At 35.7% G+C, this 17281-nt stretch overlaps 1 protein-coding gene across 3 annotated transcripts in view; it reads left to right on the forward strand.

Moving 5' to 3' along the window:
- Spen (spen family transcriptional repressor) overlaps nt 1-17281 on the forward strand; it is an 82721-nt gene that overhangs the window by 41201 nt on the left and 24239 nt on the right. For all 3 annotated transcript variants that reach the window (XM_078025369.1, XM_078025370.1, XM_078025371.1), the window contains 2 exons: nt 13219-13379; nt 15723-15923. In XM_078025369.1, coding sequence (XP_077881495.1) covers nt 13219-13379; nt 15723-15923 — 362 coding nt within the window. The remainder of the gene's footprint in view (nt 1-13218; nt 13380-15722; nt 15924-17281) is intronic.

Below are 17281 nucleotides of genomic sequence, written 5' to 3' on the forward strand. Positions count from 1 at the left end.
AGACAAGGTCTTGCTAAATTGCTCAGGCTGGCCTCCAACTTGTGATTCCCCTGCCTCAGTCTCCTGCATCTCTGGGATTACAGGCATGTGTCATGTGTCAACACATCTTCAGAACTTTTTTTTAAAAGTTGTAGATGGACAGAATGCCTTTATTTTATTTGTTTATTTCTTTGTGGTCTAAGGATCAAACCCAGTGCCTCAAAGGTGCTACGCAAGTGCTCTGCCACTGACCTACAGCCCCAGGCCTCAGAACTTTCGCATTATTAAACAATAACTCCTCTCGCTTCCTTCTTTTAGCCTATAGGAACCACTAGTTTACTTTCTGTCTCCTAATTTTTAACTACCCTAGGCACCCATATATGTGGGACGTTTGTCCTTTTGTGTCTGGCTTATTTCACTTAACATGTTTTAAAGCTAAGTCTGTCTTGTCAAGTATATCAGAATTTCATTCATTTGTATCCATGGGTGGTTACCACCCATAATCCAAGTAACTCAGGAGACACAGGCAGGAGGATTGCAAGTTTGAGGCCAGTCTGAGCAATGTACCAAGAACCTGTCTCAGAATAACATAAAAAGGGCTGGGGATGTAGCTCAGTGGTAGAGGACTTCTGGTTTCAGTCCCTAATTCAAAAAATATTTTTTTCCGTTCCTTTATAAAACTGAGTAATATCCTTCATTTATTTGGGATGAGCTTTCATTATCCAGCAATTATCTTATAAACTACCCATATTTCTTTTATTTGACTCTACTCAAAGATAGTCACGAGTTTAAAAAATATTAAGTACAACTATAATTGCAATTTTTTTTTTTTTTTTTGGCATGGGAGTACTGGGGATTGAACTCAGAGGCACTCCACCACTGAGTCACACCCCAGCCCTATTTTGTATGTTATTTAGAGACAAGGTCTCACTGAGTTGCTTAGCACCTCACTTTAGCTGAGGCTGACTTTGAATTCTCAATCCTCCTACTTTAGCCTCCTGAGCCACTGGGATTACAGGGGATTACAGGTGTGCGCCGTGGGGCCCAGTCTGTAATTGCATTTTGAAGAATGACTTGTACTTAGACATTTTTGAGCAAGCTCAGTTTTAAACAACATTTTCTGCTGAAAACAAGGCACACTTTAAAAAAAGTTTTTAGTGATTTTCTTTTTTTCCTCATTTATGTAAATTATTGGTAATTGGAAGGGAAATAAAATCAGTTATTTTAATTATTGTGTTTGATTGTTAACTATCCCCGCCCCTCGTGGTACTGGGGAACCCAGGGCTTTGTTCATGCAAGGCAAGCATTGTACCAAGCTATATCCCCAGTCCTCCCACTTTGTCTTTTTAAGTCTTAATCTTGCCTACTTAGAAAATGGAGCCAGTACCTGTCTAAGGTTTAGGTATGTTTGATAAACACCAGTGCTCCGGGGCGAAGTCTACATGGAAACTAGGAGAATTCAAGAAAAGTGATCTTTTCTCACACATGCTAATTTTTCTACCACTGAGTCATAGCTGCAGCCCAGAAAAGCTGTTTTTTAGGTCTAGATTTTCTACTAAAAATCCTTGGGAAATAAATTGCTACTATGTGTTATATCAGCAGTAGAAGCTGATTGCAGTGAGAGTTGCTGTGGATTATGGTGTTCTTTCTGCCCGTGGCTTTTTCTTAATAAAAGACAGTGTTTGCCCTTTTGTCAGTTTTCCGTCTCCTATTTGTTTTATCAGATTTTTTTTCCTTAGAAATAGTTGTAGTTTCTGATTACAGAAAAAAATCTAGTAGACTAAGCAGAGTTGAAATTGAAATATTGATTCCATTACAATTCATTTTGTACTTTTTAAAAAAATGTTTATTTTTTTAAAGAGTGTAGAAAAAACACTTCATTAATTTTTTGATCTTTTATACGCTAGAGTCCTAGTGTGCTTTCCAATTCCTTTGTAATCAGTTGCACAATCACCAGTTAGAACTGACTTGTATCTGTGACATTTCTGAGGAAATTTACCTGAGAATAATGGTTGTCAGAGCCCTTGATTCAGCAGAAACTCAGTGGACAAAAAGCAGCAAGTACACTGTTATAAATACTGGATTGGCCTCTCATCTTTTTCTAAAAACAGAACCATCTCCATTTTGTTTTTTAAGTTGTCTGTGTGCATGGAGGCATTTGTAGGGTGGCAAAATAACATAAAATTTATCATTTCAACTTTAGTGGGGTTTTTTTTGTAGGAAATGAATTGAACTCAAGGGCACTTAACCACTGAACCACATCCCCAGCCCCTTTTTTTGTGTGTATTTTATTTAGAGACATGGTCTCACTGAATTGCTTAGTGCCTCAATTTTGCTGAGGCTGGCTTTGAACTTGCCATCATCTTGCTTTGGCCTCCCAAACTGCTGGGATTACAGGTGTGCTCCATCACAACTGGCTCCCCAGCCCTCTTTATTTTTCATTTTAAGACAGGGTCTCTCTAAAATGAAGAATCTGGCCTTAAATTTGTGGTCTTCTTGCCTCAGCCTCCCAAGTCACTGGGATTATAGGCATTTACCTCCATGTCTGGCTCATTTTAACCATTTTAAATTAACCAGTTCTCTGGCAATTAATACATTCGCATTATGTGCAGCCATCAACACCATTGTCTTCAGAACTTTTTCATCTCCTGAACTCTTTTTCTTTTCTTTTCTTTTTTTTTTAATCAGTAGACCCCTTCCTTCCCAAATTGAAATTCTGTAGCCATTAAATAATAATTTACACTTTCCCAGCCCCTGGTGACCACCATTGTGCTTTCTGTCTCATCTGTATGAATTTAATACTTTTTTGTACCTCATAGAGAATTATGTATTTGCCTTTTTTTAAAATATTTTTTTTTAAGTTTTAGGTGGACACAATATCTTTATTTTACATTTATGTGATGCTGAGAATTGAACCCAGTGCCTTGTGCATGCTAGGGGAGCACTCTACCATTGAGCCACAATTGAAGCCCCTGTATTTGCCTTTTTTTTTTTTTTAATTTTTTTAATATTTATTTTTTAATTTTCGGCGGCCACAACATCTTTGTGTTTTTTTTGTATGTGGTGCTGAGGGTCGAACCCGGGCCTCACGCATGCCAGGCGAGCGCGCTTCCGCTTGAGCCACATCCCCAGCCCCCTGTATTTGCCTTTTTGTGTCAGGTTTATTTCATTTAACATAATATCTGAAATTCAAACACAGCATGTGGCAGAATTTTCTTTCCTCTTAAGGGTATATTTATTATATCCCATTTTAAATATCTACTGTGTTTTGTTACTTTGTTGATAGACACCTGAGTTGCTTCTACCTTTTAATTAAAGAACATGCTATGAATGTGGGTATACATGTATCTATTTAAGTCGCTGATTTTAGCTCTTTTGGGTATATAATCAAGTGAAGTTGCTGGGTTATATATAAATTCTGTGCTTCAATTTTGCGGGTATGTGGGCAGGGACTACAATACTGTTTTATATAGTGGCTGCACCATTTTTCCTGTCCATCAGTGATACAAAAGGGTTCTTGTTCTTAAATATTCTTGCCAACACTTGTTATTTTCTGTTTGCTTGTTTGATTTTAATAGCCATCTAATGTATTCAACGTGATATCTTATTTGCATCTTTGTAATGATTAGTGACGTTAATTAAGCATGTTTTCATGGGATTATTAGTGTTATATTTATATCTTTAGAGAAATATCTGAGTCCTTTGCCATTTTAGTGGGAGGGGACCAGGGATTGAACTCAGGGGCACTCAACCACTGAGCCACATACCTAGCCCTATTTTGTATTTTATCAGAAACAGGGTCTCACTGAGTTGTTCAGTGCCTTGATAAATGCTGTGGTTGGCTTTGAATTCATGATCCTCTTGCCTCCGCCTCTAGAGTTGCTGGGATTATAGGCGCCACTGCGCCTGGCCTCCTTTGCCAATTTTTGAATCAAGATGATTTTTGTATTGCTGAGTTGTATTTTATCTGTTTTTTTTCCTTGTAGTGCTGGGGATTCAACCACACCAGGGTGATTTACCACTGAACTACATTTAATTTTTTTAAACTTTGAGTCAAGGTTTCGCCAATTTGCTCTGGGTGGCCTTGAACTTGTGATCATTCTGCTTCAGCCTCTAGTATCTGGGATGACAGGTGTGTGCCACTCTTCCTTGGCTTGTACCATTATTGTAAAAGGCAAATTAAAAATGTTTCAAAATTAAAAGCAATTTGCTCCAGTAACTTAGGTAGAACAGAAAATGTACTAATTTGTTCTTAACAATGTACTTTTGCAAGGAAAAAAATCCAATTGTGATGCTTACCTTAAATCATTTACCTAAATTTAATTACTTCAACCTTAAATCCTTAAGAAAGGAACCATTTTAATACAGGATAGTTTGCATTGGTATAAACTTTACTGTGAGTATGGGTAGCCATACTGTATATTTCACTTCATTATCTGTTTAAAAATTATAGAATAGTTTGTCTGCAAAGTTCTTTGACCTTGGTATTGATATGGGAAAGCACACATTGTAAAAAGATATTTCCATTGTCTTTTAAAATCAAGAGATGCCAGAGTGTTGGGTCATAAATTCTCTTTGAGTAGCCAAATTTCAGAAGTTGAAATCTTTTTCCTCTTCTTTTGTTTGTGAGTTATTCAAAGAATTTTATGAAATTATACACACTAAGGAAAATAAGGAAAAATAGTCACTTTAAGGAGCCTTAGTTTGGATTGCTGTATGAAATTAGATGGTTAGATTTTTCAGAAGAGAAAACAGTCTAACAAATAATGTTGGCCATTGTTTCTCAACCATGGCGCTGTTTAAATTTGAGACTAGAGAATTCTTCTGGAGACTATCCTGTGTACTGTAGGAAAGTTAGCACTATCCCTGAGCTCTACCTATTAGATGGCTGTAAATGTCATAGGATGTCCTGTGTGGGTTTTGTGAATGAGGTAGATTAGCTATCCAAGGACTCTGGTCTTTGTTAGATGTTCATAGCCCATATATATATTTTAAATTAATTAATTTTGGGGTGTGTGTGTGTGTAGGGGATCAAATCCAGGACCTTTTGCATATGCTCTTCTACTTGTATTCTTTTCTTTCCTTTCCTTTTCTTCTCTTTCTTTTCTTTCTTAAACCAGGGGTTGAACCCAGGCATTTAACCACTAAACCATATCCCCCCTCCTCCTTTTTTAGTTGTAGACGGACAAAATACCGTTATTTTGTTTATTTGTTTTTATGTGGTGCTGAGGATCAAACCCAGCACCTCACACCTGCGAGGCAGGTGCTCTGCCACTGAGCCACAACCCCAGCCCTCCCCTTCTCTTTTTCATATTTTATTTAGAGACAGGGTCTCACTGAGTTGCTTAGGGCCTCATTAAGATGCTGAGGCTGCTTTTGAACTCAGGATCCTCCTGCCTCAGCTTCCTAAACTGCTGGGATTACAGGCATGCACAACCATGCCTGGCTTAAATAGTATTTCAAGACAGATTTCACAGAGTTGCCCTGACTGATCTCAAACTTGGGGGAGGGTGGCAGGGGATGCTTATCTCGGGGCACTCAACCACTGAGCCACATCCCCAGCTCTGTTTTATGTTTTATTTAGAGACAGGTTCTCACTGAGTTGCTTAGCACCTCACTTTTTGCTCAGGCTGGCTTTGAACTTGCGATCCTCCTATCTCATTCTCCCCACCTGCTGAAATTATAGGTGTGTGCCACTGCTTCTGGCCTAGCTTGAATTTGGTTTTATAACTATCAATGATTTTTTTTTTCAATCAGGTTATGAATATGTGCCACTTAAAGTCCTAGGACTGAACTGGGGTATATAGCTCAGTTGTAGAGCACTTACCCAATATTTGTGAGGCCCTGGGTTCAATCCTCTGCACTGCCAAAAATAAATAAGTAAATAAAATAAAAGTAAAAGTCCTGGGATCTTAGTTACAACAGCTATTATTTTTCTTGACTAATTAGTGAAAAAATCAAGAAACAAAAACTGGGACTGACGTTGTGGCTCAGTGGTAGAGCACTTGCCTAGCATGTGTAAGGGCACTGGGTTTGATTCTTAGCACATTAAAAAAATGTAAATAAATAAATAAAGGTATTGTGTTCATCTATAACTAAAAAAAAGTTTTAAAAAAGAAAAACTTCACAGTTTGCAAACCAAGCACAGTATTTTATCAGAAACTTTTATTTCACTCTTAGATATTAACACCTTTTTATTGAATTTAGTGTAATTGCCAGGCACTAATCTCAATCATTTGCACAATTCATATTGACTATTTCTTCGAGGACTAGCTGTTTCATATCTAGCACTTTATTGGGCTCTGCATTTACAAAGATCAATCTAGTATTGGACTTTGAAGAAGGCTGGGAAATGTTTCGTTAAAATTCAGAGTGCAGATGTTGTAGTTAAAGCATTTTAGGAATACAAAACTAAAAAACTGATAAATTTGATGGGCTGGGGATGGGATTGGGGTGCCAGGAGCAGCTGTAGAGCAGGAGATTTGAGCCAATTCTCAAAGGCAGGCAAGAAGGGAAAGGAAGGTGTCTTCAGGAGTGGGTATAACAAGGACACTTCTATGCTTTGCTATATACTTTGTCAAGTGCTGAACAGTTTATAATCATTAGCTGATTATAGCCTCACAGCAACTCCCAAAAGTAGTAGGAATTGTCACCATTCACACATAAAGATATAAAGGATTAGAGACAAAATAATTTAACTAAGTACTCAAATCTCATAAGAAATAAAGTGTCCTTCACTAGAAACTGGTATAATACTTGGTGTGGACTGATCATTAGTGAGTTGGAGTTGATATGCTTGAGAGGGAGTGACTAGAAAATATTTGGGTGTCACGCTATAATGGGTCCTCTCTACCTTGTTGAGGAATGTGGACTTTACCCTACACGTATCTGAGAGTTATCAGAGATGGAAAATCGAGGGTAGAAAGGATAGTAAAAGGAACCTAGCACTTGGGGGTGTGGCTCAGTTGGGTGGGGTGCTTGCCTAGCCTGTGCAGGGACTCTGGTTTTCATCTTCAGCTCTGAAGTGAGGAAAAGAGAGAAATAGGACCCTAGAACTAAGTGGGGGACTTTAAAGATCTTAAGTTATGACAACCCACTAGAAAAATTGAAATTTAAAGAGGTAAAACGAGGAACTTTTCTAGTACACCCAGTTCAATATTTCCTTCCTGTTTTTCTTTCTTTTTTTTTTTCAGAGAGAGAGAGAATATGAATGAATTTTAATATTTATTTTTTAGTTATTGGCGGACACAACATCTTTGTTTGTATGTGATGCTGAGGATCGAACCTGGGCCGCATGCATGACAGGCGAGCGTGCTACCGCTTGAGCCACATCCCCAGCCCCTCCTTCCTGTTTTTCTGACTTAACAATGTAGAAGCTTCATTCATATTACATTTTAGTAGTAGTGGGATCATAACAAACTAACTACTAAACTAATACTTTTTTTTTTTTTAAACTTTCTAGGCTCAGAACCTTTTTGCATCCTTGAATTGTTGAGCTTTTATTTATTGTGGGTAGTATTGGTTGACATTTATCATTAAAATTAAAACTAAATTTATAAACTTTTCTGTATTAATTCCTTTAACCTTTTGGCAAGGGGTTCTGTTATTGAACCCCCAGGGCTTTATAAAGCATACTAAGCACTGAGCTATGGCAATCCCAACTGAGGTGTTTTTTTTTGTTTTTTTTTTTTTTTTTTTTTTTTTGAGTGTTGGGGTTACACAAGTGCTCTAACCTGATCTACACTTTCAGCCTCAATTTTTTTTTTTTTTTTTTTTTGTGGTGCTGGGGATTGAACCAACGCCTTGTGCGTGCAAGGCAAACACTCTACCAACTGAGCTATATCCACAGCCCACAGCCCCAAATATTTTATAAATCAAAAACACTGAGAAGAGTGTCATTGTTTTATCTTGCAAATAGCTCTTTATGTCTGATTTAATAAGATTCTCATATGTAATTTGATTCATATTGTGATTTTTTTTTGGGGGGGGGTGGAGTATATGAGAATAATCTGGCCTTACACAAATGTGTAGTTAAAATTGGAAAGAACTCATAGACCCTCTGAAGGATCTTTAGGGTCCACAGGAGTCCCCAGACTACTACATTTAAAGAATTGTTCCAGTAGTCCCTGGTATAGTGGTGCACACCCGTAATCCCAGCAGCTTGGGAGGCTGAGACAGGAGAATTGATAGTTCAAAGTCAGCCTCAGCAACTGTGAGGCACTAAGCAGCTCAGTGAGACCCTGTCTCTAAATAAAATACAAAAATGGCTGGGGATTTGGCTCAGTGGTTGATTGCCCCTGAGTTTAATCCCCAGTACCACCCCCGCCCCCAAAAAGAAAGAAAATTTCAGTAGAAAGATACAGTTTGAATTTTTTTTAAAGGAGGGTGTATAGAGGGATATATAACCTGTGTAGTGATGCTTTCCAATCAGCAAATTAAATGACACCCCGTCCCACTCCCACATCTGAGGAAAACACCAAGGACCCCAGAGGGTACATTTTGTATTACCCAGGCCTAATGGAAAATCCATATTTTGCATATTTTTCCTTTTGACATAAGTTTATGTATTGACTTTGGAGAGAAAAATCATTGTCTAATTGGAAAATTGTCGCTTAGGATCATATGTGCATTTAACTAATGATCTTTCTGTTTTAAAGTTTTAAATTAACTGTTTCTTTTTGAAAAGTCTTTATTTTAAATTTTTGTTTCTCTATTTGGTTAAATGCCTTTTAATCTTCCAACTTTTTTTTTTTAAAGACATAGATTCATTATTTACCTCAATCAAATGTTTACACATACTATAAGGACACGGTATATAGAAGTCAGTTATTGGAAGTCACTTGTGTATGAACAAATATAGTCCTGAATCATCTTACAAATGCTATAGCCAGTGTATTGACATTTTCAGTGGGAAGAGTTAGATGCTCATGTAGTTCTTGAATAAAATGACGGTAGGAAAAGGAATAGATGACTGACGTCCTGATTTGGTTTACGAGACTCCTATATTGAATTGACTTATCAAGAATTATTATGTATCCAGTTTGTTTTTCTTATGTTTCTTCATTATGGAAATTCCGATCATACCTGCTTTTCAGTTGTCTTAATAATAATCTTACATATAAATTATATGAGAAATAGGGGCTGCGGTTGTAGCTTAGAGTGCTTGCCTAGCATATGTGAGGTACTGAGTTTAGTTCTCAATACCACATGAAAATAAATAGCCAGGCCTGGTGACTGAAGCAAGGGGATCGTGAGTTCAAAGCCAGCCTCAGCAAAAGTGAGACTCTAAGCAACTCAGTGAGACCCTGTCTTTAAGTAAAATGTACAATAGGGCTGGGGATGTGGCTCAGTGGTGGAGTGCCCTGAGTTCAATCTGCTGCACCCCCCTGAAATTAATACATGCATACATATATACAGTAAGTATGTAAGTAAGTAAAGGTGTCCATCTACAACTAAAAGGAAAAAAAAAAACCTGGAGAAATAACTGAGCCTTCATTGTTCTTTAAAAATTGTCCTTAGGAAAAATAGATTACTGCCTTTGTTCCCCTTGTCTTTTTTTAAACACCACATCTTGTTCTGTTGCTCAAGTTGGTTGCAAATGATCTTCCTGCCTTAGCCCAGACCATAGGCATTTACCATCACTCCGGATGTAGATTTCTTTTAAATTGTGTCTCTTTTAAATTCCTTACTATTTAGAAATAGCAAGGAATTGTAATTAAATTAAATAAATAATTTAATTGATGTTGAAAATACAATAATCAATGTGCCAGGTAAATTTAAAGTCTACTTTCCTAAAATTATTGGTGAATACACCGTTAATATCTTTAATTTGGACTATTTTTGGCAATTAAGTACTATGTATCCTGTGTTTTGATGAATGGTTGTGATTTTACTTTTAACAAAATTGTGAAACATTTTTTCTTTTTGGTGGTGCTGGGGATTGAACCCAGGGCCTTGTGCATGGCCTTGTGCATGGGAAGCCAGCATCTACCAGCTGAGCTATATATCCCTAGCCCCCAAATTGTGAAACTTTTAAATTAAAATTGATGTCCTCTGGGTTGTCAGCTTAGTAGGACTGAAAAGCATTTGTGTATCTAAATTTGTGAGCTCACTTTTACTCAGGATCTTTAAGTCCTTAGTATATTTAATACACTGTACTGGAAAAATATACATTGCAGTTTAGGTTGACTTTTCAAAATGTGAACTTGCATTTTATAATTTCATAATTTATTTTCAAACCTGTTCCATTTTCTAGTTATTACTTTGAAAATAATATCATATTATTTTAAAACCTGTTCCCTTTTCTAGTTATTACTTTGAATATAGATGATTCAGACAGTTAAATTTTATATCTGGTTTCAGAATTGGTATAGTAACAGGGGATTACCAGAAAAGAATGTGGTGACATTTATAACAAATCTAATTTCTGTCACTATTTTTTGTACTTATTGTTACTTTATTTTTTGGTACTGGGGGTTGAACCAAGGAGCCCTTTATCAGTGAGCTACATCTCCATTTCTTTTAAGTTGCTGAAGGTCTTGTGAAGTTGCTGTGAGTTTGGCTTCAAACTTGTGATTCTCCTGTCTCAGTCTCTTGAGTTACTGGGGTTATAGGTGTGTGCCACTGCACCTGTCAGGGTTATTTTATTTTAGACTATAATTACCATTCTTCAGTCATCTTTCTTTTCATTTTTATAATACAGACTTAGAACGTTCTTGTTGCCTCATTAATTATTTCAGTGGACTGAATTTCTTCTCTCAGCTATATTTATTTACCCTTTACCCATTGGTGTAAGAAATTTAGGCATACATAACATTGGTGGTATTATAATTAAAATCTTTCCCTTAATGGTTACTTTGATTTGTTGTAATTTATTAAGTTGATAAATCATATAACATTTTATACTTAGTCATCTGATGGCCTTGTGAATGTATTGGTTTCAGTATTTGTATTTGGTAACAACAAACATTTTTTTCCTTCTGTGCTGAAAATAAGATTATTTTGTTAACTTGAATTTCAGTGATAATATGGTATCCTATTTAGGATACTGTTTACTTAGAACTAGTAACACAGCTTTTGCTTCATGACCAATAATAATAATAATTATTATTATTATTATTATTGTTGTTTTGTTGTTTATTTTTATTTTTATAACTAAAGCCAAGACATTTATAGGAGGCCTGTCAGTGACATGGTTCTATTTTGAAGTGCTTTTTTGTGGGTGGGGTTGCTTGGAATTGAAACTAAGTCCTGGTGCATTCAAAACATGCACTTTGTAACTGAGCTACACCCGTAGCCAGGATCTTGAGGCTTGGTCTCTTCTGCTTTGTTCTCTTTGTAGCCTAGCTCCCTCCATTTGGCTCTTACTGACATTACTTTATTTTCCTACGTTTTGAATTGCAATAAGTAAAAGTTCTGATAATAACCTTATGATGTTTTCATCTTGTGCCTTAGCATGTGAGAACTAAATAAAACTGCTGTGTAAATTCTTAGTTTTCAAGAAATATATTTGGTTTTCTATAAGAAAACATAGTATATTTCATTATTTTTGGAAAATAATTTTTTTCCCCCTCAAGCTAGGCTTGGACTCATTTGGGTAGATGGATGAGTCATTGTCCTGGCTATGAGATTTGTAGTCTTAGTGCAAATGATAGAAACTACTATGGGTCATTTCTTGTAGCTATTGTGCTTGAGGAAAGTATGAAGCAAAATTTCACGAAGACAGTATCTGCAGATAGCTTTTGAGTAGTATGTTTGAGAATACCCTAAAAGAGCTTAAAACTGCAGCAGTTTTGTACATACAGTACTAGAAAGAGAATTTTGTGTCTCATACTTCTTAGGTATAATAAACTTAATTATAATAAACTTAAAATTAACTTTTATTCTGTGAAGATATATATATATATAATCTTCATTTTCAATTGACTATTTCCCCTTTTGAGGATCTTATTAAACTGAGGAGAGTAATAAATTTGGTTTCATTATGAAACACTCACTTCTCACTTTACCCACAGGGAACAAAGCCTAAACTAACAGATCCACTTAAATTATATTTCTTTATTAGTCCTTCAGAAATTTTAAAGTTTCAAACTACCTGGACAATTATTTTGGATATTAAATTAATTTATCACTGGGGTAGCACATAGGCTGAGCATTCCTAATTTGAAAGCCAAAATTGGAAGTGTTCCAAAATCTGAAACTTTTCAGTGTTGACATGACACTACAAGTACAGCATTCCATGCCATGAAACTTTGTTTCATGCACAAAATTATTTAAAATATTATATAAAGTTACCTTCAGGCTGTGTATATAGGGTATTTAGGAGACATAAACAATTTCATGTTTAGATTTGAGTCCTAGTCCCAGGGTGTCTCATATCTATGCAATATTCTGAAATCTGAAATCCAAAGCTCTTCTGGTCCCAAGCAATTCAGATAAGGATACTCAGCCCTTAGAAATAGAGCAGTGCTCATAATGTATTGAATACCTGACATATTCCAAACCCCATGTTGATGGGTTATAATATTTAATTCTTTTTTAAAAAAGTATAATTGCCCATTATTTTGTATAATTACTATGTGTACATTTGGTATGTACTAATTGTACAAAAGTATGGTTTCATTTTGACAATTTTCATACATGGATATTATATACTTCATTGGTATCTGTCCTTCCTAATACCCTTCACTTACCATCCTCTCGATTTTATTGAATTCCTAACCCTGTGAGATTAGCAGTGTTCTCATTATTTCCATTTCACAGATGTGGAAAATGAAGCTCAGCAATAGGTTAAGTGATTTAGTCAAGGATACCTGCTGTCTTTCTGAGCCAAGATTTGAATCTAGATCTCTTGAGTCCCAGACCCATATGTTCTTTGTTTTATTATTGTTGCTCTTCCTCTTATTATTCTAAGTGAATTGGATTTACCAGTCTTACTTCATTTGGAAAAAATTGTTTAGATTTTTCATAGAATGCAGCAGGTGCTGTTTGGGGGCATATTAATGAAAGAATATCATTTTTGCTTCCACATTCTCACCCCAGTGTTTACTGTCTTTACGATCTCTGAAGATTATGACAAATAAGAAAAATGTAGAGCCTTTAGAAATCCCAATCTTAAATTTTAGATCTTATAATCACTGCCACTTGTTGTTAACCTCAAGAACTTTTATACGCTACTCATTTTCTGTTCGTCTTTCCGCTAAAATTTGTGGGATTGTATTGTTTTTGGTCCTCATGCAGCAGTGATTCCAGCAGCAGTTCAAGTGATGACTCTCCAGCCCGATCAGTTCAATCTGCAGCTGTCCCAGCACCCACTTCCCAGTTGCTTTCATCTCTGGAAAAAGATGAACCCCGTAAAAGTTTTGGGATCAAGGTTCAGAATCTTCCAGTACGCTCTACAGGTAAAAATTTAAATGATTATACATTCCTCTGAGGTACCAGGGATTGAACTTAGGGGCACTTGACCACTGAGCCACATCTCCAGCCCTATTTTGTATTTTATTTAGAGACAGGGTTTCACTGAGTTGCTTAGCACCTCCCTTTTGTTGAGGCTGGTTTGGAACTCGAGATCCTCCTTCTTCAGCCTCCAAGACGGCGCTGGGATTACAGGCATGCGCCACCTCTCCTGGAAAAATTAAGTGATTATTGTAACTATATAGTTTAAGTCCTAATTTGTTATCCTTTTACATATATATATATCCTTGTATGTATATGTACATATATTGTATGGTGATAGTATTTATATACATCATATGTGTACATAAATTTATGTATACATTACTTGGTGGCCTTTTTGGGTGGATTGAACCCATGCTCACTCTATCTCTGAGTCACACCCCAAGCCCTTTTTATTTTTTGAGACAGGGTCTCACTAGGTTGCCCGTGATGGACTTGAACTTGTGATTCTCTTGCCTTAGCCTCCTGAGTAGCTGGGATTACAGGTGTACTTCACCATGCCTGGCTCATTACTTGCTTATTATATGCATGTATATGTACATTTTATGGCAGATGGTGTATAAGAAAGCATTTTTTAAAATAAATGTTTCTGGATTAAACATTTTGGTATTGAGGGAGATTTGGTATGAAGAAATTGTAGAAATACTATTTGTTATGTTGGCTTGAAGTCCTGTGTTATGTGAAATAACTTTGGGCATAACATTAGGATAAGAAGTGTGTATCAAAATATTAAACTTTGAATGAGGAAAGTGGTGAATAATGGGAAAGCCTACAGGCTGTGTTATAATCTCTCTTGCTCCTGATTGTTTTTATTTTACCGTGTACCATAATATACTGTTATTTCTACTTTAGGCATATTGAGTATGTAAATTTTAAGTTAAACTGTTAGTACACAGGAAAACCAACAAAGATCAAATTATGTATTTCTTAGTTAAGTACATTTCAACGATTGTTTAAGTTATTGTTTAAAGCAACCTATAGAACTTACTAGGTTTGTGAATAAAGATACTTAGATGCAAAGTTGATGAGGTTTTAATTTTTAAAATTTTATTTATTTATTTAAAAGAATTTATTCTTTAGTTGTAAATGGATACAGTTTATTTTATTTTATTTTGTTTATTTTTTTTATGTGATGCTGAGGATCCAACCCAGTACCTCACACATGCTCAGCCAGTGCTGTACCACTGAAACACAACCCCAGTCCCTTTAATTTATTTTTTATTTTTCTTTTTAGATAAAAGTTGTTGAGTTTTAATTTAGATTTCTTGGTAATTTAGAAATGGAGGAGGGAGTAAAATTGGCTTGCCTTTTATTTTTATAATGAAGCAAATTAACACAAGATCTCCTGATGGAGTATGATTCATCTCTAAAAGGCATTCAAAGTATTCTTTTGGGTTTTGTTTTGTGCTGGAGATTGAATCCAGGGCGCCTACTAAATGTGCTGTACCTCCAGCCACACAGTGTTCTATCAGTGTTAAAGTTGTTTGACATGTTATTTGATGCTTCCCACATAATTTTGTCATTGAGATGATACCAGGAAAGCTGAAAGTATAGCATTTCTTCTTAAGTCTTTAAACTTTAATTTATTAATATATAGACATAAATTTTTTATTATAAAAATATTGAACATATCTAAAAGTAGAATGAATAGCAAAATGAGATCCTTTTCTACCTTACTACAGGTTCCGAAACATCAGCTCAAGATTTTATCCTATTTGCTTCATAAGTCTTTTATCTTCCTCTTTTCCTGATCTAGCTTTTATCTATGTATCTATCTATCTATCTATGGCAAGCCTTGAGCCTGCTAGATATGTGCACTATAGCTGAGTTATATTGTTTGAAAGACAAGTTCCCAACATTGTGCCATTTCACATTAATTTATAGATAGATATTTTTGACATTTCCCCAGAAAACAAATACCATTTTACCTAACAAATATTCAATAATATCATCTAACATTAAGTTTATTTTCAGACTTGTAATCTATTAAATACCAACTTAGAGTTACTTTTTTAATAAAGTAATATATTTTAAACATATTTATTTTTTAGTTGTAGCTGGACACAGTACCTTTATTTCACTTATTTGTTTTTATATGATGCTGAGGATCAAACCCAGGGTCTTGCACCTGCGAGGTGAGCTCTCTACCGCTGAGCCACAACCCCCACCCCTAATAAAGTAATATTTTAATGCTAAAAAAGTTTAGACCAAAAATCTGGCCAAAATATAGTAGCTTACTTATTGAGTTGTAATTAGAAAAGTTAACTTGTTTTTCTTTGGGGATTTAGATACAAGCCTTAAAGATGGCCTTTTCCATGAATTTAAGAAATTTGGCAAGGTGACCTCAGTGCAGATACATGGAGCTTCTGAAGAGAGGTATGGTCTGGTATTCTTTCGGCAGCAAGAGGACCAAGAAAAAGCATTGACTGCATCTAAAGGGAAACTGTTCTTTGGCATGCAGATTGAAGTGACAGCGTGGATAGGGCCAGGTAAGAGACAAGGAAACAGAATTTCAGTTGCAAATTACATATACTGTTTGTATTCAAGTTTATGAGAAGTCATCATAGTATCCTGAATGTAGACACTATTCTGGTTTTATTCATTGACATACTTCCAGTGTCTTCTCTTTTGAAGGATGGTGGTATTTGCTGTTTACCTTAATCAAAAACAATGTATTAGGAAGGACAATTGTTTTTTGTTGTTGTTGTTGTTGCTGTAATGAGAAATGCTGATTTTTCAAAATCCAAAAGGTAGTGTTTTATACCCTTGTTGTGTCAGCCTTCCCAAAAGAATGAATTGAGTCGGAGATTTTTATTTCTGTAAGAATGAAAACAGAATTATCTTGAATTAAAAACTAAACTACGTGCTTGTATCATTTGAGCGACTGGTTTGACAAGTTTTAAGTTCCATTATGCCTAGCACAAATTGGATCTATTATTGTAGGTTACTTGACTTGGAAAGACAGTGACAGAGAAACTGGACTTATGAGTTGGTCACATTAAGAATTTCAAGGGAATGTTTTATTAGGTTGAACCTTCCTGTAAGAGCTATTGTAAGGCAGGAGGTCTCTGACATGGCTTGGGTCAGTGTTTCTCATGTTTCAGAAAAACTTGCAGTATTTGTTTCAAACTGGAGTTTTCGACCTCACCCTAGCTAACTGCTCCTGAACACCTAAACTGCCACACAACACACACCCCCATTTGTTTTTTATTTTGAGACAGGGTCTTGCTGAGGCTAACTTCAAACCTTTAATCCTCCTGCCTTGGCCTCCCAAGTTGGTGGGATTATTAGGCCCTTACCACCACAATTGGTGGGAACACCTTATTTAAAGCAACTTGTGGGCAAATTTATAAAATAATTAATAGAAATATTAAAATTCTGTAGTCATCTTGTGAATCTGAGACAATTGACCATTAAAAAGACTTTAAGTGGAATTCATAGCCTACTTGAAGGGTAAACATGAATATCTCTGGAATGTTCATTTTATTTGACAATTAAGAGGAAAAAATATAATTTCCTGCTATGAATATTAAATGCTGTTTGCATATTAAAACACACAGAACTGTTAGAATGAATATACATAATTTTATGATGGAATGCAGGAATTTAGAGGAGTATTTCTTTTTAAAGGGTACTTTTATATTTATCTCTCCCAATTTTGAGAAGTACTGCCCAAAATAATACTGAGCTAAGGGTAACTCAGAAGTTCTCGTTGAACACATTTGGAGAAGATTAAAATGCTTGAGGAAGAATATTTAGTCTGCCATATTATCTTTATAAGTTTCTAGGATCAATCATAATTCTAAGTAATGAGGATCTAATCCAGGGCCATTTAGGAGATGAACAG

The sequence above is a fragment of the Ictidomys tridecemlineatus genome, chromosome 11 (genome assembly GCF_052094955.1).
Source record: "Ictidomys tridecemlineatus isolate mIctTri1 chromosome 11, mIctTri1.hap1, whole genome shotgun sequence".
NCBI classification, from domain to species: domain Eukaryota; kingdom Metazoa; phylum Chordata; class Mammalia; order Rodentia; family Sciuridae; genus Ictidomys; species Ictidomys tridecemlineatus.